Genomic DNA, 20,447 nt, shown 5'->3' with positions numbered 1-20,447 from the left:
TGACACCTCATTGGTCTACACCTCAATAATCCAACACTGAATAATTGAATAAAAGTTATACCATTTTTATATTTAAATGCTTAATGATGTGTTCATTAAGTACTAAAACTGTGTTTAAAAAAGAAAGCCTTGTTCTTCGGTCCTGGAATAAAAAAAAAGGATTTCGTGTTATTAGATCTTCACTGTCAGTAAGTGTTGGAAGTTATTTCAAATTAAGGAATATATCTCCCTCATGTCAAGCTCTGATTCCTTGAAACTCCATTAGCTACACTTTGTTATGGTCCTTTTTGGTTGATAACTGTTCATCTTTCTTAAAAATAAATTGAATTTCCAAATAGGAAAATGGCTGTATAGGTCGGGTTCGAAATCACAAACTATGTGTTGACAGGTTATGAATCAAATACAGATGAATTAATTTGCCACTCGGCAACCGAGGCTCTCAACCAAAACAAAAAATGGAAGCAGTCAATCATGTACAATCAAATAATTCTATGATATAGAAATCAATAACAACTAAAGATAACAGTAAAGATTTAAGTATATTAAGTTAAATTAAGTACTTTTTCATATATTTGTATTTTGTTATTACTTTTATTAAATCATTCTCCATAATGATAACTACCGTTTTGTTGTCTAGAGTTTTATATTAAAGAGTTTGAAGACTGCTATATGTCTGGTTTTTATACGCCCGTCAAAATTTTTACGGGACGTATTATGGTATACAAATGTCCGGTGTCCGTCTGTCTGTCCGGCGTAAACATGTCGCACCGTAACTTGAGAACGACTTATCCAAATTTCATGAAACTTAATATAGTTGTTTCTTATGATGGTCAAATGATCTAAATACTTTTTGGTGAAAATGAGATTAAAACTTTTTGAGTTACGGCACTTTGTAACTAAAACAGGGGTGTGTTTTTTTCACATGTCGCACCGTATCTCAAAAACGATTCTTGATTATGGCTTAAAACTTTAAACACTTCTTATTTATATCAATCTTAATATCTGTATACTTTTTGGTGATGATTAAAAATTTTATTTTTGAGTTATTGAGAATTTGTAAAAAAGGGGGAGGTTTTTTTTACATGTCGCACCATATCTCAAAAACGATTTATTATTGCTTAAACCTTTACACATGTCTTTGTTATATTAATCTAAAGATCTGTATACTTTTTGGTGATGATTCAAAATTTCATTTTTGAGTTATTGAGTATTTTGTAAAAAGGGGGAGGTTTTTTTTACATGTTGTGCCGTATCTAAAAAACAATTTATGATTATTGCTTAAAACTTTTCACACTTCTTTGTTATATTAATCTAAAGATCTGTATACTTTTTGGTGATGATTCAAAACTTTATTTGGAGTTATTGAGTATTTTGTTAAACAGGGGAGGTTTTTTTTACATGTCGCGCCGTATCTCAACAATAATTTATGATTATAATTGCTTAAAACTTTACACTTCTTTGTTATATTAATGTAAAGATCTGTATACTTTTTGGTTTTGATTAAAAATTTTATTTTAGTGATATTTAGTTTTTTGTAGAAAAAAAACAGGGTTGGGGGTTTCACATGTCCCGCCGTGTCTCAAAAACAATATATGGTTATTGCGTAAAACTTTCTCAGAAACTATTTATGATTATTGCATAAAACTTCCACACAAGACGTAGGGCGTATCATGCGCTCATGGCGCAGCTGTTTATTCTTTTCCTCAAAACATTGTGTATTAAAAAGAAGATATGGTATGATTGGCAATGAGACAGATATCCACAAAAGACCAAAATGACACAGACATTAACAACTATAGGTCACCGTACGGCCTTCAACATGAGCAAAGCCCATACCGCATAGTCAGCTATAAAAGGCCCCGATTAGACAATGTAAATAAATTCAAACGAGAAAACTAACGGCCTTATTTATGTTAACGAAAAACAAATATGTAACACATAAACAAACGACAACCACTGAATTACAGGCTCCTGACTTGGGACAGGTACATGTACATACATAAATAATGTGGTGGGGTTAAACATGTTAGCGGGATCCCAACCCTCCCCTAACCTGGGACAGTGGTATAACAGTACAACATAAGAACGAACTATAAAAATCAGTTGAAAAAGGCTTAACTCATCAGATGGACAAAAATACAAGTGGACGTGGCTGGGTACTTATACATTCCAACACAAAAAGACAACATAAACAGATCTGAGAGTAGAGTACTCGCAGTTATCTGACAGCTATTTCAAAGCCACTAACAACTAATAAAAAAATCATGCATCTAAGACTAGACTGTAGTCCGCTTTTCTATAAAAACATTTTTTTTTGTGTTTTTAATTTTTTTTTGTAGACATGGATATTGCAAATGGCATTTTCAAGTTAATAGTGATAACTAGCATTTATTCTTCAGGTAAATCGTATCTTAACTTAAACATGTTAAAGGGTTGCCGTCGTGTTTGTAATTTAAACTGAGTAAGTTGTTAGAGTTGAAAAACTTAACGTCTTAAATAGTTTGATTACGATTTTCTGGAACGGTTCAGTGTTAGAAAACCACTTATAAGTTATAAGAAAATTGTTCTTTCACTAAATAATTCAAAATTAGGTGGCTATGTGGAACGCATCTATACCATTATAAATGATACTACAGATACAGTTAAGTCGGCTTCATATCTTGACTTACATCTAGAAATTGACAATGAGGGTCGGTTGAAAACAAACCTTTACGACAAAAGAGATGATTTCAGCTTTCCAATTGTGAACTTTCCATTTATAAGTAGCAACATTCCAGCAGCACCTGCATACGGAGTATATATCTCCCAATTGATACGATATTCCCGTGCTTTCATTTCCTATCATGATTTTCTTGATAGAGGGTTGCTGCTCACAAGGAAGCTATTGAACCAAGAGTTTCAAATGGTGAAGTTGAAATCATCCCTTCGTAAATTTTACGGCCGCCATCACGAGTTGCAATTGGTTGACCGTTATGGAATAACCGTTTCACAAATGATATCGGATATGTTCCTTTATACGTCGTAACTACAATCCCCTTCCCTTTCATGAATTTGACCTACCGAATTAGACTATTTACCGGATTTGATATCACATAAGCAACATGACGGGTGCCACATGTGAAGCAGGATCTGCTTACCCTTCCGGAGCACCTGAGATCACCCCTAGTTTTTGGTGGGGTTCGTGTTGTTTATTTTTTGGTTTTCTATGTTGTGTCATGTGTACTGTTGTTTGTCTGTTTGTCTTTTTCATTTGTAGCCATGGCGTTGTCAGTTTGTTTTAGATTTATGAGTTTGACTGTCCCTTTTGTATCTTTCGTCCCTCTTTGATAAAAATATGCAGTGTTGGTTGGTGTAAGATAAAGTATGACGCGTAAAAAAGGACGACATTTTCATCTGCTGATCCTTCTGTTTAGTGTAAATCAATTTGTCGTCATCAAAACAAAAAATAAGGTGCCAATACCAGTAAACAGAACAAGGTTCTGATCGTTTTATATGACAGTTAATAGTAACTACATTTTTGTAAGTAATTATCGGAACACAAAGATAAAGAGCATGCAGATTTAAATACATATAATCTATAAAAATGTAATTTACAGCAGAATAAATTAAATGGAAAGGGATAGAAGGATTTGTTGAAACCCGGAACAGTGGTGTTACAGCACAACACAAGATACAAAAAAAAAGAGCTTCATTCATCAGGTCGAAACCAAACAGAAAAACATATAACAAAACACAGACCGGTCGTGTGAGGGTTTTAAACATCCGAAACAACATAAAGTATTTCCTTAACCTTCTTAGCTTCATTAGGCCAGGAACCTGTAATTCAGTGCTTGTCGTTTGTTGCTGTGTTACTTTTTTGTTTGTCGTTCATTATTTTAAACATAAGTACGTCGTTAGTTTTCTCGTTTGAGTTGTTTTACATTTGTCATTTAAATTCTGTGACATTATGTCGTTTGTGGAGAGTTGTCTCTTTCGCAATCATACCACATCTTCTTTCTCATATACTACAATATAACCTCTGATTGGTACAGATACATAGGCCCAAGACCACAATTAATGACGAATATACATTGTAGTTCCTTTTAATTAGAGTGTATTTTTCCTTATTTTTTTCTTTCCCTTCCTCGTTCATTTCTTAGATTGTTTTTGGTGGAAATGAAAGAAGAGAGGTGAAATAAATTTTTGGATGTTGTATTTAAACTGATTTGGATATGGAATAAGTGATTTGGCCAAGTGCAAAAAGGTAATATGTACAGTTTTCGGAACATCTCTTGACTTGTCAATAGGGGTATGGATGTGTATTGGCTAAATTTGTAAAAGTAATTGGTTCAATCTTTCTGAAATTTGGATATATATTTGGACTAGTACTATACATTACCCAAACAACAAAATTGACAAATTGCATGGTGCAAATTTTTTAATGATACAAAACGTTATAAAGACACTGATAGAGGAATTAATTGTGGTCTGTGGCCAATACATGTAAGATTTCTTCGTATCATTCTTGAAAATATTCTCCGTTTCACAATATTTATCATTAGCCTAACAAACGTATCAGATTAAAAACATTGGCATACTTTACCTATCTAAGTTTGTATAGCGAAGATATCCAGGAAATGTATCTACTAGTATATCGAAATAGAGTCAACATACATTATTCTAGCTCATTTATTCTAAATATTGATGTAATAGTTGTCCAAGTCTTTACTTGTAGGAAAACAGATGCGTTTCATAAAAAATGTTTTTGTGAATAAAAACGGAACAATTTGTCTTAACTGTACTTGTTTTAGTCAAAGCGAAAGTTCATGGCGAGTACTGAAAACATCGACAGAAATTAAACTAGGTGTTACTGAAAGAGAACAGTTCTACATACCTTACAATCAAGGGCTTTTATTGAATCCCAAACTGAAAAATTCAAATATTAATATCAGTGGGGATTACGAAAGTGGAGAATGTAACTTGATAATAACACATTTCTCAGCTGCAGACACAGGAACCTATAAATGCGAGTATTGGGAATCTGGCTGTATCAAGATAGATACTTACAACGTGTACCTTCAAAGTAAGTATTTGTTCATAAAAAAAATGAAGTTTTTGTCAAATATAATGCACATGTACATGTTATGATGATGACAGGAATTGCGTTTTTAATTTATCCAATTGGTATGATCTATATAAATATATCCAGGCATGTAGCTACATGATTTACACTAGTAATTGTTGGGGCCCTTTGTATCATTACAGACATTTTGTATCTATACCAGTATGCAATGGGATTTATTTTCATGTACCACGCTATATTTTATTTCAAAGGAACATATTGTGGTATAAATTTAAAAAAAAACATACAGTTTACATTATTTGTCATTAGGTCCGCCATCTGATTTGAAAATACAACACACAACTGACATAGATGGAAAGAAAATACTATTCGGAAATGAAGGTCTTGCCATCACAATTGTCTGCACTGTGAAAAGTGGTAAGCCAGAAGAAACACTTGTTTTACAAACGAATGGATCAACACTTAAAACTGGAGGAAATGGTAGTTTAGAGCATTCGTTTGTTCCTACAAGAAAAAACAACCGGCAATCATTCAAATGCTCTGCCATCAGTGAAATATTGGACAATCCATTGGTGTATACAGTAGAGCTAGATATCCAATGTAAGTAAAAATATTTACAATGATCACTATGAATATATTACTAGGACATATTACGGGGGGAGGGGGGTACCGATTGCGCCTTTTGAGCGTACAGCTCTTCACCAGTTACGTAACATATACATCCTTGGATTTCAACTACATGTATCTTTTTTTGAGCGTGGGAGGGAGGGGGTACCGATTGCGCCTTTTGAGCGTTCAGCTCTTCACCAGTTACGTTTAACAACCGGTATATTAACATGGCGTTACATTTTTTTTTCTTCTCTTCATTACAAAAAAATAAGGACGTCAGTTTTTAGTACAAGATATGAAATGTATCTGCCTTAGATATATCATGAAATGATAGCAGCATAAACTTGAATTTTTGAAATATTTTAAATAAATTAAATGTTTTTGGAATTAGGATGTTTTAAATTGTCGGGGCCTTTTATAGCCGACTACACGGTATGTGTTTTTCTCAAAGTTGAAGGCCGTAAGGTTACATATAATAACTGCTTACATCAAATCTGTTTGAATTTTGGTGAATAGTTTTCCCGTTTACAGAATACCGCATCTCCTAAATAATTTTGTATGGAGAGATATACAGATAAAACTATTTTATGAAAACTAATCCTGTTTACAAGCAAGAAAAAGAAAGTTGTGTATGCAAAAGTTGAGTTTCTTTTCCAGACAAACCAGAGATTGTCATTGATAAGATAAATCCAGAAACTTTAGTGGAAGGGAATTTCACAAAAATATGTTGTCAAGCTAAAAGCAATCCTAAGGCCATGACTATTGAATGGAAAAAGAATGGAGAATCCGTGCTCACCGGTTATGAATCTCGCTTATGTTTGGAATTTACTGCACTTAACAGAAGCCATACCGGACGATACACTTGTAAAGCAACTAACACAGTAGGACCAACAAAACAATCAGTGTTCTACAAAGTTTTATGTAAGTAAAGTGTCATAGCAATGAACAGTTTGGCAAAAGCATGCAATATTCTTAAAACTGAAAAAAACTTGCACCATGAAAACATGAACTTGCATTAGTTGAAAACCGCATTATAACCTCTTTTGAGTTTTTTGCTATTGATTATAATGTTCTGTATGATAGAATTTGTGTCGCATAGACTTGCAATCTAATTAAATGCTAAATACAAGTCTATCAATCTAATTAAAAACCGATCTCTCATCGCTCCTGTTTCTGATATGTCGCGTGGGAGATCTAACGAAACCCGCTTTGAGTGACCTCGTAGGTGTGTCTTTTTCGACCAATGAAATTGAGTCTTCCACGATCTTGGAAGTTTAACGTAAGGCAAAGGGATGTAACTCATTTTATTTACGACGAAATCGTCAGTCAAAATAATTCATAAACTTTTTTGATTGGCTTATTAATAGGTCGTCAACTCATTTGCATATCTTTATAAATTCATAACTTTTAGTTCACTCACATGTGACCTCATAGCGGGTTTCGTTAGATCTCCCACGCGACATACCAGAAACAGGAGCGATGAAAGATCGGTTTTTAATTAGATTGATAGACTTGTATTTAGCATTTTATTTTATTCATAATACAAGATTCTAATACGAGTATTCTGATTACAAAATAATGTACTTCAGATAGACATATTATTTTCGGTATATTGAAAATAAATCAATAATTGTATTGGTTATATTGTTCAACAATGTGTGTCACATGTGGAGCAGGATCTGTTTTAGGTTGTCGGGCAAACTGATCATATCATCCACGGTATTTAGCGGTGTTCGTGTTGTTAGATTTTTGTTTGTTTGTTTCTCTGTTTTATTTTATATACCGTCATCAGTCTTTAAGTCTTACTGTAATTTTCTGGACAGTTTATTTCGCCTTTAGCTTGTATGTATTTCGCCTCAAATACATTTATACAAGTTGAACTACCCATTCATAGAACATTTTACATTTTTTTTCTCTTAGAATTTCAAAACACAAGAGTATTTCTTATTAAAAACTGCTTTTTAAAACTGTAGTTGTATCGAACAAAAACCACATTAGTAGGTCCATCAATTATAAGAAGAAACATGCGTAGTAATCATAATGGTGTTTTTTTACCTTCTGTTTTTTTTTTTCAATATATTTGTTGTGATGTAGTAAGTCATTATTTAAGACCAATCTCATTGATACTCATAAAAAATCTACAAAACATTGGTAAGATATTTCTGTTTAAGTTGGCAATTACATCTAACAACTACAAAAAATGTGTATAAATGTTGTTTTTTTTTTATATTAATGTTTTACTTTTGAATCTTATCAAATTTTTCTCTCACATACATGTACTTTGATTTTAAGGAAAATCATAATAGTATTTTACATTCACAGATCCTCCGGTTATCCATATAACAAGATTGCCAAAAGAGCAAAAGATAATACTTACTTGCAATCCCAGAGGAGAGCCTAATAATTATACATTTGCCGACTGGGCGCATCTATCAGAATTCAAAGAATATATTCGACGTTTACGAGGGACAAAAGATGGCAAATTGACCATCTTTAAAGCAGGCAATATGAGCAGACGACATGAAAATGATGGCATTTACACCTGTAAATCGACAAACGGTATTCTCGATGTACACCGAGAGTTATACCAAGAAGGAACTATTCCCATTAACGACGAAGGTATACAATCCTCCTCATACTAACCAATATAACAAACAAGGCGACAAATAAATAACATTTTTTGTAGTTGTTAGATGTAATTGCCAACTTAAACAGAAATATCTTACCAGCCATAGTTTAAATGAAGCTGATAAAAGCAATAATTATTATAGTCAACCGTACGGCCTTCAACAATGATTTTGTTTTAGATAAGTCGGCTATAAAAGGACCTGGCATGTAAAATGTGAAAGCTTACATTTCGATATTATGCTTAATAGTGAACTATAAAATGTTTGACGCTGTACAATTTAATATTCACACGAAGTAAATCCAACTATAAAACAACCACTGTTATGGAAAGGAATAACACGATGCAAGCTCTAACGAATTCTACAAAGTTAAAATAATGTCAGACTACAATGTAATATCTATATAAAAAAAGAAGATGTGGTACATTTGTATGATTGTCAATGAGACAACTCTCCACAAGATACAAAAATGACACAGAAATTAACAACTATAGGTCATCGTACGGACTTTAACAATGAGTAAAGCCTATACCGCATAGTAATGATTAGTTTTACTACTTCTTTGCAATTGCTGGATCGTCTCACATAATTACGCAAAATACTTGCACTTTTATATATGGTAAACACGCCCATACGTGTACATTTAAGTGGTACTCTTTGCTTTACTTTAATGACCGCCTCATGTTTTTTAATGAATAACATAAGATTCGTATATATTTGTAGATGAAAAAATCGATATACAATCGTCTACAATCGTCTACAATCGTCTTTATGTTCATTACAATTTTGTTATACATTGCAAAACAAGAATGTGTCCATAGTACATCAGTGGACCGTGGGAATGGGGTAAAATCTCTAATTTGGCGTTGAAATTAGGAAAGATCATATCATAAGGAACATGTGTACTCAGTTTCAAATTAATTGGACTTCAACAACATCAAAAACTACCTCGATCAAAAACTTTAACCTAAAGCGGGACAGACATACGGACGGACGCAAAGACCAGAAAACATAACGCTCATAGATGGGGCATACATGTACACATACGCAAGTTACAACAGCAGGTGTTCGGCTAAATAACATAACGCATCTTTAAATCAACTGTTATAACATATCAATATAGTATACATCAATTAGGTTCATATATATGCACATGTCTTTCATTGTTTAGGTCCGCCAATATTTGTGAAAGCAAACAAACCAATACAGTTTGGTCAATATCGTCAGGAGATTAATTTGACCGTATTTCTGTACAACAAGTTTGGCAGCATCCAAACAAATATCACCAAAGAAAACAAAATGCTAAATATACAGACTACTGAGGAGAAAATTGTAACGAATGACGTATTTCACAATGTCAACGTTTCAGTAAATGGTATCAAGATAACCTTCAAAATAGTTTTGGATAAAGCTGAAGATTTTAATGACTACACAATAACAGCTTGTAACCAAAAAGGATGCAATGAGTACATGGTTATGATTAAATCGGCAAGTGAGTATATCTAGAACCTTGTACAGACGAGCGGACAATAGACATAATTTACACGATATTTTTCTTTTCTTTTGACGCGCTTTAAGACTACAACAATTAATTGACACACGATTAAAATTGGATAGTCTCCCTTTTACCGAAGAGTCACATTTTATTTGTAATAATTGTATTTTATACATGTGTACATGGATCATGTGACTGCCGCTAAGATATATAGATAAAATAAAAGTCCTGATATTTCAAGCATAAATGATATATATTTTTTAAAACAAACATACAAAAACGAGACTCAATATCACGTACATGTAGTTTTTTATTCGGCAGCTATGAATTATGATCGAGTTTTCTTGAACCGTTCTCTATCCACCCGTTCATACGTCGTACTAAAGAAAAAGATTAGTTTGATACGATTTCATGAAACTGGCATGCATTATTTTGTAAATTGTTCGCTAAATGTTTTCTCAAGCAGTGCGGCCGGCAATCTAATTAAAAACCGATCTCTCATCGCTCCTGTTTCTGATATGTCGCGTGGGAGATCTAACGAAACCGGCTTTGAGGTCACATGTGAGTGAACTAAAAGTTATGAATTTATAAAGATATGCAAATGAGTTGACGACCTATTAATAAGCCAATGAAAAAAGTTTATGAATTATTTTCACTGACGATTTCGTCGTAAATAAAATGAGTTACATCCCTTTGCCTTACGTTAAACTTCCAAGATCGTGGAAGACTCAATTTCATTGGTCGAAAAAAAAACACACCTACGAGGTCACTCACATGTGACCTCAAAGCGGGTTTCGTTAGATCTCCCACGCGACATATCAGAAACAGGAGCGATGAGAGATCGGTTTTTAATTAGATTGTGCGGCCGGGGTTTGATTTTGAAGTTTCGCGTATTAACTTGAATCTTCAAAGGATTGTTTTGATAACTTAAATGGCGATAAACATATTCCGATATGTCATTAAAGATAAAAGCAAACCGTCATGGAATTTGCTTACTGTAATTCAGTGGTTGTAACAGTTGTTTGTTTTTTGGTTACATATTTGTTTTTCGTTCATATGTTGTAAATAAATAAGGCCGTTAGTTTTCTCGTTTGGATTATTTTACATTGTCATTTCGGGGTCTCTTATAGCTGACTATACGGTATGGGATTTGCTCATTGTTGAAGGCCGTACAGTGACCTATAGTTGTTAATTTCTGTGTCATCGTGGTCTCTTGTGGAGGTTTGTCTCATTGACAATAATCCCAAATTTTCTTTTTTTATATTCAAATTGTATATTGTTGTTTTGAGGTGTTAATGGGAAACATCTCACTTACGACTTCAGAGTTCTTTAATATATATACATTTTTATAAACCAGGTCGTCCAGAGCCTCCATCAAATGTGTCAGTTCTTCCCTATGAAACATATCTTGAAGTGTCTTGGTGTCCGGGATTTGACGGAGGATTTTCTCAGACATTTGTTATAGAATATAAAACAGAAACCGAGGAAATGTGGAAGCAAACAGAACCTGTAACTGACAATATGCAGCATACAATGAAAGTTCGTTTATATGATATAAGTCCGAATACTCGATATTATGTTCAAATTTTGTCCAAGAATAGAATTGGACAATGTATACGTAATGAGACGGATTTCACTCTGGTACTGTCTTTAGGTGAGTATTTACAAACATGTAGTAAATTAACCAGACCGGTCTCTATCTTTCCTCTAGAGATATTCCCGTTTCCGATAATATTTACCGTTATTGTATCTCTATGAGCTGATTAGTTTGTATATATGTTACAGTAAATAGTTGAAATTAGGAATTACATGTAATTACTAAAATTTAGGAATTACATGTAATTCCCGATGCACTTAGTAAATACAAGTAATTCCTAAAACTGCCCAGTTATTACAAGTAATAACTAATTTTTAAATGATTTTTTACACCTATTTACTAACTGTTAAAACACTGTTGTAATATGGTCAGCTGATCAAAAGTTGTGGTAATACCTACTAGAAGATCAGTGAATACTCTTCGAAAGTGATCAACCTAAAGTGTTGTTTTTGATATTGGTGCATAAGCTACGAAACATATAGCAAATTAAACATGATTTTTGTGTTGTAAAGTCATTAATTATAATGATATTAGAATTCACTTTTAGCAGGCAATCTCACTGGTTCTATTTTGTTAAATATGCTGAGAAACATGGTTCATTGGTTGATGACTTGTGCACTTGCAAGTTAATAATTGGACCTCTTTGAATGTAAATTAATGTTAACTTGGAAAAAAACTAAGATCAGCTATAAGTAATATACGATAAAAGTATTATTTTACAAACTTTACTTCAAGATATTATCTTATGATCATAAACAAGCTTCTGTCCAAGTTTGGTGGAAACCCAGTCATAGTGAAAAGTTAATGTTAAATGGCATGAAAACTACAAACAAGTTCAATATAACATGTATAATAAAATGCGGAAAAAAAGGATTTCATTTTACATGATTAATTTACCTCTTAATATTTGTCTTATGATCATAAACAAGCTTCTTTTCAAGTTAGGTAGAAATCCAGGATAATTTAAGAAAGTTATCACAATTTAGCCGCTGATGACGGAACATAGGTTGGTTCGCTGTGTCTCGCGTTTTTGCGATAAGAGTCGCATGCATGCTCGACAAAATGAAATTAATGTCAACAAAAGGGGTGAAATTTTAAGGTGACTTATTCAATCCACAAAAAAATTAGATTCATCACAAATGTCCGACAGAAGAAGTCATTGTTGTCGCTTTGACACTTTCCTCAATTTTATAGTTAATAGATATAGGAAGATGTGGTATGAATGCAAATGAGAAAACTCTCAATTCAAGTAACATATTTTTTTTTTAAAGTAAACCATTGTATGTCAAGGTATGGCCTTCAATACTTAGCCTTGACTCACACCGAATAGCAAGCTATAAAAGCCTCCCAAAAATACTAGTGTAAAACCATTCAATTTGGGAAAAAGAACAGTGCCCCTATATAAAAACGAGAAACTAGGAAAACTGATGAACTATTTAGAAAAAGGAATTTGACTTTTGTCATTGGGCAACTTGAAAAGCAAAATTAATATAAACAATAGGCTCTCAAGATCCTGAATCGCTCACCTGATTTTTTTAACTCAATTTATTCATCAATCATGATTTATATTATTGTGTTATAATGTATATCAGTGTTTGCTTTAAATTGCTTTTTTTTGTCATATATGCCACAAAATGAATATATAAGTTATGTAGAAAATCATCAGATATAAACAAAATTTGAACTTGATCTGCAATTTGTCAACTTAATACCAATACTGAAATCAATATTTACAAGCATAAGGGGTAAGTGTGGAGTTAATTTTCAAAGTTCAAGGACCACAACTCTGCACAAAATCATCAGCCTGAAACAAAACTCCAACTTCATCTATAACTTGTCTGGATAAAACTTTTTACCAATTTTCAAATCAATATCACTTCAAGCTTCCCACAAATGTCTTTCTAAATTTTGGATTGATATCTATGTCTTGCATGCTGATTTTTATGGAGTTTCAAAACGTATTAAACCACCATTTTCCAGTTTCGATTCACAAACTCTAAAGAGTATGCACTTTTGATGTGCCTTATATTCCTTAATCCTTAAGTATGAGCCCTAAAAATCCCTATCCCTTTACTTTCTGGTTTGGTATCTTGAATTATGTCTTTAATTTTAAAACAAACAAATCAAGTCAGTAAATAGCTGTAAAAATGACAAAAATAATCAGTAAATACCAGTAATCACTGAATCAACTAGTAAATACATGTAATTACTAAATTGGCTAGGGATTACAGGTATTTACTGAAATGCTTAGTAATTACGTGTAATTCCTAATTTCACCTATTTACTGTAACATATATACATTGTTAAATGAAATAACTTAGTGCTTTAATAAATTAAACGCAAACCACATAGCAAGCTGTAACACGACAAGGAAACTAATGGATTACTTTATCTTAAAAACTTTAAACGAAAACAATTAATTTCAAACAACGAACGACAACCAATGAATAAAATGTAATGTTCCTGACAAGTAACGGACCGGCACTTACAGAAAATAACAGAGTTCAACATGTTTTTTGGGCGCCCTATCCCATGGACACATATGTAGGACAATGTTGTAAAACAACAACATAAAAAAACCTATAAAGAATATTTCAAAAACGGCTTGACTCATAAAACAAAACAAAACATACACTAGGCTCCTTGTTGAAGACCTTGCCTTGATCTATATAGGTTTACTTTTTGAATTGTGACTTTGATGGAGAATTTTCTCATTGACACTCATACCACATCCTAAAATAAAAAAAAACAAAAAAAACCAAAGAACTGGCTACCCCCGTTGATTGCGTTCGTTGTTCATATTATTATTTAAAATTACGTTTACACGTATGCAGGTCTATCAACTCATGGATATGCAGTTACAGTAGTAGCAATTGTTGTGCCGATCATCTTCATACTGGTTCTAACAATTGTAATGAGGGTAATTGTCTTTATAAGGAACAAAGGTATGATAAATAAAATATTTTATGATACAACCTACACTGAAAATGCAAATGAAAAGAGGCAAAAAAACTCGAACTTCGTCTTCAAAAAGTTTATTATGTACATCCATCTGAACCACAGTTATATTTTGAGCAAAGAGTTCAATATTTCTTTAATACATTGGTTGATAGTTAACAAATTGACAACGCCATGGCAAAAACGTATACAAGAAAAAAATAATTTAAATTTTTCTCGCTGTGTGCATTAAAAGCCTACTATTGGTCTAGGGCTGTTGTCCATTCTATAGTCAGGTGGTTATCTCTTTTACACATTTACCTGTTCCATTCTCAATTCTATAGTTTGCAAAACACTCAGAAACTACAGACTAAGCAACACGAAAAACAAAACATCCAGTTTGATAGCAGGTGCTCTGGAAGGGTAAGCGGATTTTGCGTCACGTTTGTCAATTCGAGGAAAAACGGTTTGTTTGATTTGCTTCCATGATTTAAATTTTTGATAAACTGTACTACAGATTTAGGTTGATAGCAACTGTACGCATACATTGCCTTTTTAATCAACATTTGTTTCTGCTTTTTTTCAGCAAAAGATATAGCTGGCTTTACCAATGAGTAAGTATATTGAGTACTATTTGAAACTTCAATTTTATTTTGTAATATTGTGTGTTATAATCGTATTTATTACATTCAATCTGTTTTTATTTTGTGCTTTGTTACGCAAATTATTCAGTATTTTGCAAACAATTGATAACTTTAACAATTTCAATAATAAAATATTGATTAAAGTTTGGTCCAAATGTTTTTAATAGATACATACATATATACACTTTTAATTGATCCTGTAATATATCGTTTTCACCTCATTATGTATAATGTGAAAGCAATACGAAAATTATTAAGACACCAATCATTTGGATTTAATCATTTTAGCAGAGACGACGAGACAGCAGCTAATCTTCAAGGTACCTTTATTTCTGATTTTCGTTTTAAATGTAAAAAATATAGCAATAAACTGAACAACAAATACGAGAAACAGCAAAAATAAAGACATTCACTCCACTACAGGCTCCGGACTTGAAAAAAGAAGATACATTTAAAATGCGAGACATAGATTTTTATATTGTTTAGATTAAATTGTTTCCCTTTGTACAGTTTGAAATTTTCTTTAGTTTTGTAAATTACCATTTAGTGATTAAGATACATACATTGTACAGAGAATACAACAAAGGAAAATAAAGACAAACATAAATATAAATATATTTTGATTTTATTGTAACAAAAAAATAACTACACATTGTATCTTACCTTTATATAATATATTATGTATGTCGTTACATATAAAATATACACAATGATTTAATCAGGTAAAAAGAGGAGAGATATCTGATTTTTTTAAGTTAATTAATAGGGCGTCATATTTTGTTTTCTCAAATGCCTAATCTGTCTTGTTTGGTACACAATGCCAGTTTGCCTACAGCTTGAACATAGTATCTCGATGACCACGTTGGTTAATTAAGGTTTTACTTTTTTTTTTATTTGAGCTTATAATTTCATTTATGTTTTTCCATATTTGTTTATTGGCTTTGTCTTTTTGTTTGATATAATACAGGGGATTCTGTTGAGAACCAACTTTATCAGTCGTCTTCGTTCCAAAATTCCGCAGCTGTACATCACGTTTTAATTCAAAACGAAACATATCAGAACTTACCAGCTTTGTCAAATGATAATCAAACTCATCAGATGCGACTGTATAATGGAAATGGAGGTATGAACGTATGAAATCAAATATTTCTTTATACTGTCTTATCCTTTAATGTAAAATAAGCAAGAAGGAGGCATGATGTGTTTAACGTAACTTTTAGCACTATTTTGTGGTTAGTTGGTGATTGCTCCATGGAGGAAGCTGGAAAGAACAATCGGTGGTAATACATCACGATACAAATATACTGAATAAATACCTCAACATATTACAATAACAATCATTGTAATATTAAATTTGCTCTTCATGGACCCTTCAGTTGGAATACACGTATATTATATTACAGTGAATAAAAGTGACCTCTTTTACAATTATAAGTCTAGTGTTTCTCAAATGTTAAATATAAATATGTCAAAGGCTATATAAGGATCATGTATTTTTAGATATCCACATCCTAATTCGATCGTCGAAAGGTAGATTAACGAATATAAACATGAAAAGTACTTCACTTCATGATAACGATGTGATATTTCCTTCCTGAGGCGTTTCTTAATAGAACATTTTCTAAAGCGCTCAATACTTATAAGTTATAAGTTTGGAAATTACATTCTGTCAGTTTAATTATTTTTCATCAGTTTTTTTTTTAAATTTATTTCTATAGCAAACGGTCAAGGTGTGTCTAATTCAAACAGAGGTGTACTATCGCCAGTGCATGGCTTAGAGGTAACTTGTTTTTACTACGTTATGTTAAAGTTTAGTTAATTCCTTTACTGTATCTGTAATACTTGTCATGCGTTCATGATCTAACAAGCAAATATAACTTTGTGAACTAGTTAATACTCATATACATTTCCAACTTCCATACAACCCCGTCGTTCTCTTTTCCCTTTTGTGACCTCATGTGAATTAGCCGTATTACTAGGTTTAAACTGCAATGCGCACAACAATTGATGCCACATGTTGAGCAGGATCTGAATACCCTTCCCGAACATCTGAGTAATCCTCAGTTTTGGTCGGTGTTCCTGTTGCTTGGTCTTTTGTTTTTTATATTGTGTTTTGTGCAATATTGTTTGTCTGTTGGCCGTTTTCTTTGATAGACATTGCATTGTGAGATTTTCGACTTATGAGTTTGAATGTGAATCACGTATCTTTCGTTCACTTTTCCTGTAAGATTCATAAGACTTACTGTGGCCTATCCCTTTTTTAGCAAGCATTTCGCTCCTGTGCCACACCTTTTTTTAAATAATGTAGAGATGCTTTTGGCTTATGTCTAAACATCTAAAGCTTTTAAAGCAAAAACGTTTTATAGGTCAAATTCGATCAGCTATTATATGAACCAAACAACCAATTGTTGGGTTACTGTATCTAAATTGGTAATGTTAAAGAATCGTGTAGTTTTTGGTTAATATCGTCAATAAAAAAATATAAGATAAAGTGTAAACAGCGAAAATATTCAGCAAAGAAAATCTAAAAAAGAGTTGATATGACAACAAATCGTCAATTAGCCCCTTAAAGAGTAATGACAATTTAACATGATTTGTTCATCATGTTTGCTTACAATCAAAAATCGTCTGTTCTGACAATACTGTGCTAATACTTCTTGTCTTTAATAACGTGTTTATTAGGGTAATTGTTTGATCACTTGTATCAGACGTGTCGACCCTTTTGCAAATATGTATTCAATGGCTTACAATAAAACATAGGGATTAAAAGCAGCTTTTTGCTTTATTTGGAAACTAAAGCATTTAGAGCAAAAGTGGCATGTGTTGATGCGAAGAATAATACTTAGTGCAATGACAAGTTCAGAACAATTGACCACCCGTTGTAGGGTTAATTTCTGAAATAATTTATTTGTTAATGAAATTTGGCTGTTTTTGATTATTATCTTTAATATTATAGAAAGAGAGAAAGTATAACATACAAAATTGTCCATTTAAAGAAATACTAATAAGGTCAAATGTCTTAAACTGAATTCACTGGTAAACGATATTTGGCTATTATGAGCCTCTTGCTATTAAATATTATTGAAAATTTATACATGTTTATATTGTTAGAATGATATGATATTGACTTGCGTTGTGTTTGTGTTGTGTGTATGTTCATCTAAACAGTGAATGATAACAATACAATAACGAGAAGTCAGGTATTGATCCAGTTGCATGAAAATCAGTAAAATGATAATTATTTATATACGCTAGACTCATTCGCTTTTTCTAGACTATTGTTATATCGATATTTTTTTAGATTGGTGAAAGTAGTCTACAATATGCCGAAGTTACTTTTCAAGATCAACCAATAACACAAGAAGTTGTTATACATGGCATTGCTGACAGAACGATATATTCTGACATAGATTTTATGACGCAATATGAAGCGCAGCCATGTGGTAGAAGTAAAAGCGATAGTGAAAGTGACGATGACTTTATGTACGTAGATGGTATCGAAAACTTTGTTGAGAAAAGAGGAAATAACAATTCATAATTTGTATATACATTGTAGGTTTAATCTTGTTTTTGCTTGGAACAAATTGATTAGACAGTAAGAAACATTATTATTCGAGTATCTAATGATGTATTATATTCAAAACAATCGCGTCCTCTCTTCATGTAAATCAGATGTGTCGAATAAGAATTACCCCTCATGTGTGCTTACATACACAACACAACGAATGACACACGTAGAACAGCATCTACTGACCCTCCGTGAGCTCATGAGATCACCCCATGGTAGTTTAATGTGTTCGTATTTCTCAGTTTTTATTGTTTTATTTTGTGTGTTGTATATTGTTGTTTGACTTTTTGTCTTTTTCTCTTATGGTATGGCGTTGTCAGTGTATTTTCAACTTACGAGTTTGATTTTTCCTTTGGTGTGATTCGATTTTCATTAAATATATTTATATAAATATTTCGTATTCTAAGCTGAAAAAGGGTAAACTAATAAATCGTTTTCAATTAAAGGTAATAATACAACTTGCTTTGTAAAGAAACGATCAAAGATCTAATATAAAGTCTTAAAACTGTAACTTCCTTATAATCCAAAAAAATCAATATTTGTGTTACATGTATATGTAATAAATTATTTATGCATAGACATTTGAAAGGATGCAATTCAATTCGTAGTCAATTTGTTTTATGCAAGAAGTTGAAAAATCAGATACTACCTTGATGTCATACATAAATACTAGGTATTAGATATATATAGATTCTACCACTGCATCGAGTGTAATACGATGTTTATCCACTCGAGACAGTTATGTTTTCAAATTTAAAACGCGAGGCTTGCCCGAGCGTTTTAAATATTTAAAATTTAACTGTCGAGAATGGATAAATATCGTATTACACGAGATTTGGTGGTGGAATCTGTTTCTCTAATGATGTTCTAACATTATGCAAGCAAACTTATTCCTTCTTTTCGAATGATTTGCAAAAAGATGTGTTTTTTATATGTGACGTCATCAGGCATGGTCGCCTTCTTCATGCCGTCACAATAGAAATTTTAGAGGAAAGCAAGAAATTTCGACGTCATAATCGGATTTTAACCAATGAAGTACTGAGATCAAACGAACCACACGTTGATTAAATTTTTTTTATACAATGGGTGCAGAAAGGGATAAATTGACGAATAATTAGAGACACATATATATCTAATCGTTATTTTGGCTACAACCTACACCCTTCTTGATTACATGTATGTAGTATTTCATTGAATGTTAAAGGTTATATATAAATAAATAATAATGAATTATCTCATTCAATATGCCTATCATATGTTCAGCTCTAAATAAAATGGATTTCACGGATTTTTCAGAGCTTTCTGACATCAAATACTTTAACTAGACCTACATAACTTAAACCCGAACATATCAGCGATGTCATAACGTATGAAACGACGTTGATAAATTTGATCCTATTACTGATGAATCTAAGAAAAACAGCCCGAAATATCGGTTATCAGGTTGTCTGCATAATATAATAAAGTGTTTAAACTGAGTTTTAATGTGTGTATTGTTATTTATTTGTTTGTTTAATCTACATTTGCTAGAGGTTTTGTGAAGGGTTGAGATATCAAAAAACGTATTTAATACAGCTCGTTTCTGCGCTTGTCCTAAATCAGAAACCTTTGACTTTTGCTTGTCTAGTATTTTTTAAAATTAGTTTCATTTATATTTTTCGAAGTTTAGTTTGACGTCAAATTGCGCTGAACTAGTATTTATTATGGTTATGAAGTCAACCGAAGGTCACCTCTGGATCCGGAATTATCTCGCTGTATTGAATTCATGGAGAACTATTGGTCATGTAGTTGGTGTAGATTATTGCGTTGCGTTGTGTATTTTATCGTAAGTTATCTAAGGTGTTAAAGATAGAACTACATCTGCCATTATACGTTTCTTTAATTTTTTCAATACAACATAAAGTATAA

General features: G+C 32.2%; 1 protein-coding gene across 1 annotated transcript; it reads left to right on the top strand.

Annotated features, from left to right (window-relative positions):
• Positions 1 to 2,343: 2,343 nt before the first annotated feature.
• Positions 2,344 to 19,486, top strand: LOC139503340 (cell adhesion molecule DSCAM-like). The gene is made up of 13 exons (XM_071293112.1): positions 2,344 to 2,399; positions 4,715 to 5,062; positions 5,372 to 5,662; positions 6,329 to 6,592; positions 7,994 to 8,290; positions 9,470 to 9,790; positions 11,151 to 11,447; positions 14,225 to 14,335; positions 14,914 to 14,941; positions 15,260 to 15,291; positions 15,939 to 16,094; positions 16,690 to 16,751; positions 18,273 to 19,486. The coding sequence occupies exons 2-13, from the start codon at positions 4,723 to 4,725 to the stop codon at positions 18,507 to 18,509; spliced, it is 2,436 nt and encodes an 811-aa protein (XP_071149213.1). The 5' UTR covers positions 2,344 to 2,399; positions 4,715 to 4,722; the 3' UTR covers positions 18,510 to 19,486.
• The last annotated feature ends 961 nt before the right edge of the window (positions 19,487 to 20,447 follow it).

Source organism: Mytilus edulis, chromosome 14 (genome assembly GCF_963676685.1).
Source record: "Mytilus edulis chromosome 14, xbMytEdul2.2, whole genome shotgun sequence".
In the NCBI taxonomy this organism is placed as follows: Eukaryota; Metazoa; Mollusca; class Bivalvia; order Mytilida; family Mytilidae; genus Mytilus; species Mytilus edulis.
This window is presented reverse-complemented; position numbering and strand designations above follow the sequence as displayed.

Coding starts and splice junctions, on each gene's coding strand:
- LOC139503340 (XM_071293112.1), top strand. CDS start 4,723: ATGCGTTTCATAAAAAATGTTTTTGTGAATAAAAACGGAACAATTTGT. Junction 15,292..15,938: donor GACAGCAGCTAATCTTCAAG/GTACCTTTATTT, acceptor GATATAATACAG/GGGATTCTGTTGAGAACCAA. Junction 16,752..18,272: donor CGCCAGTGCATGGCTTAGAG/GTAACTTGTTTT, acceptor ATATTTTTTTAG/ATTGGTGAAAGTAGTCTACA.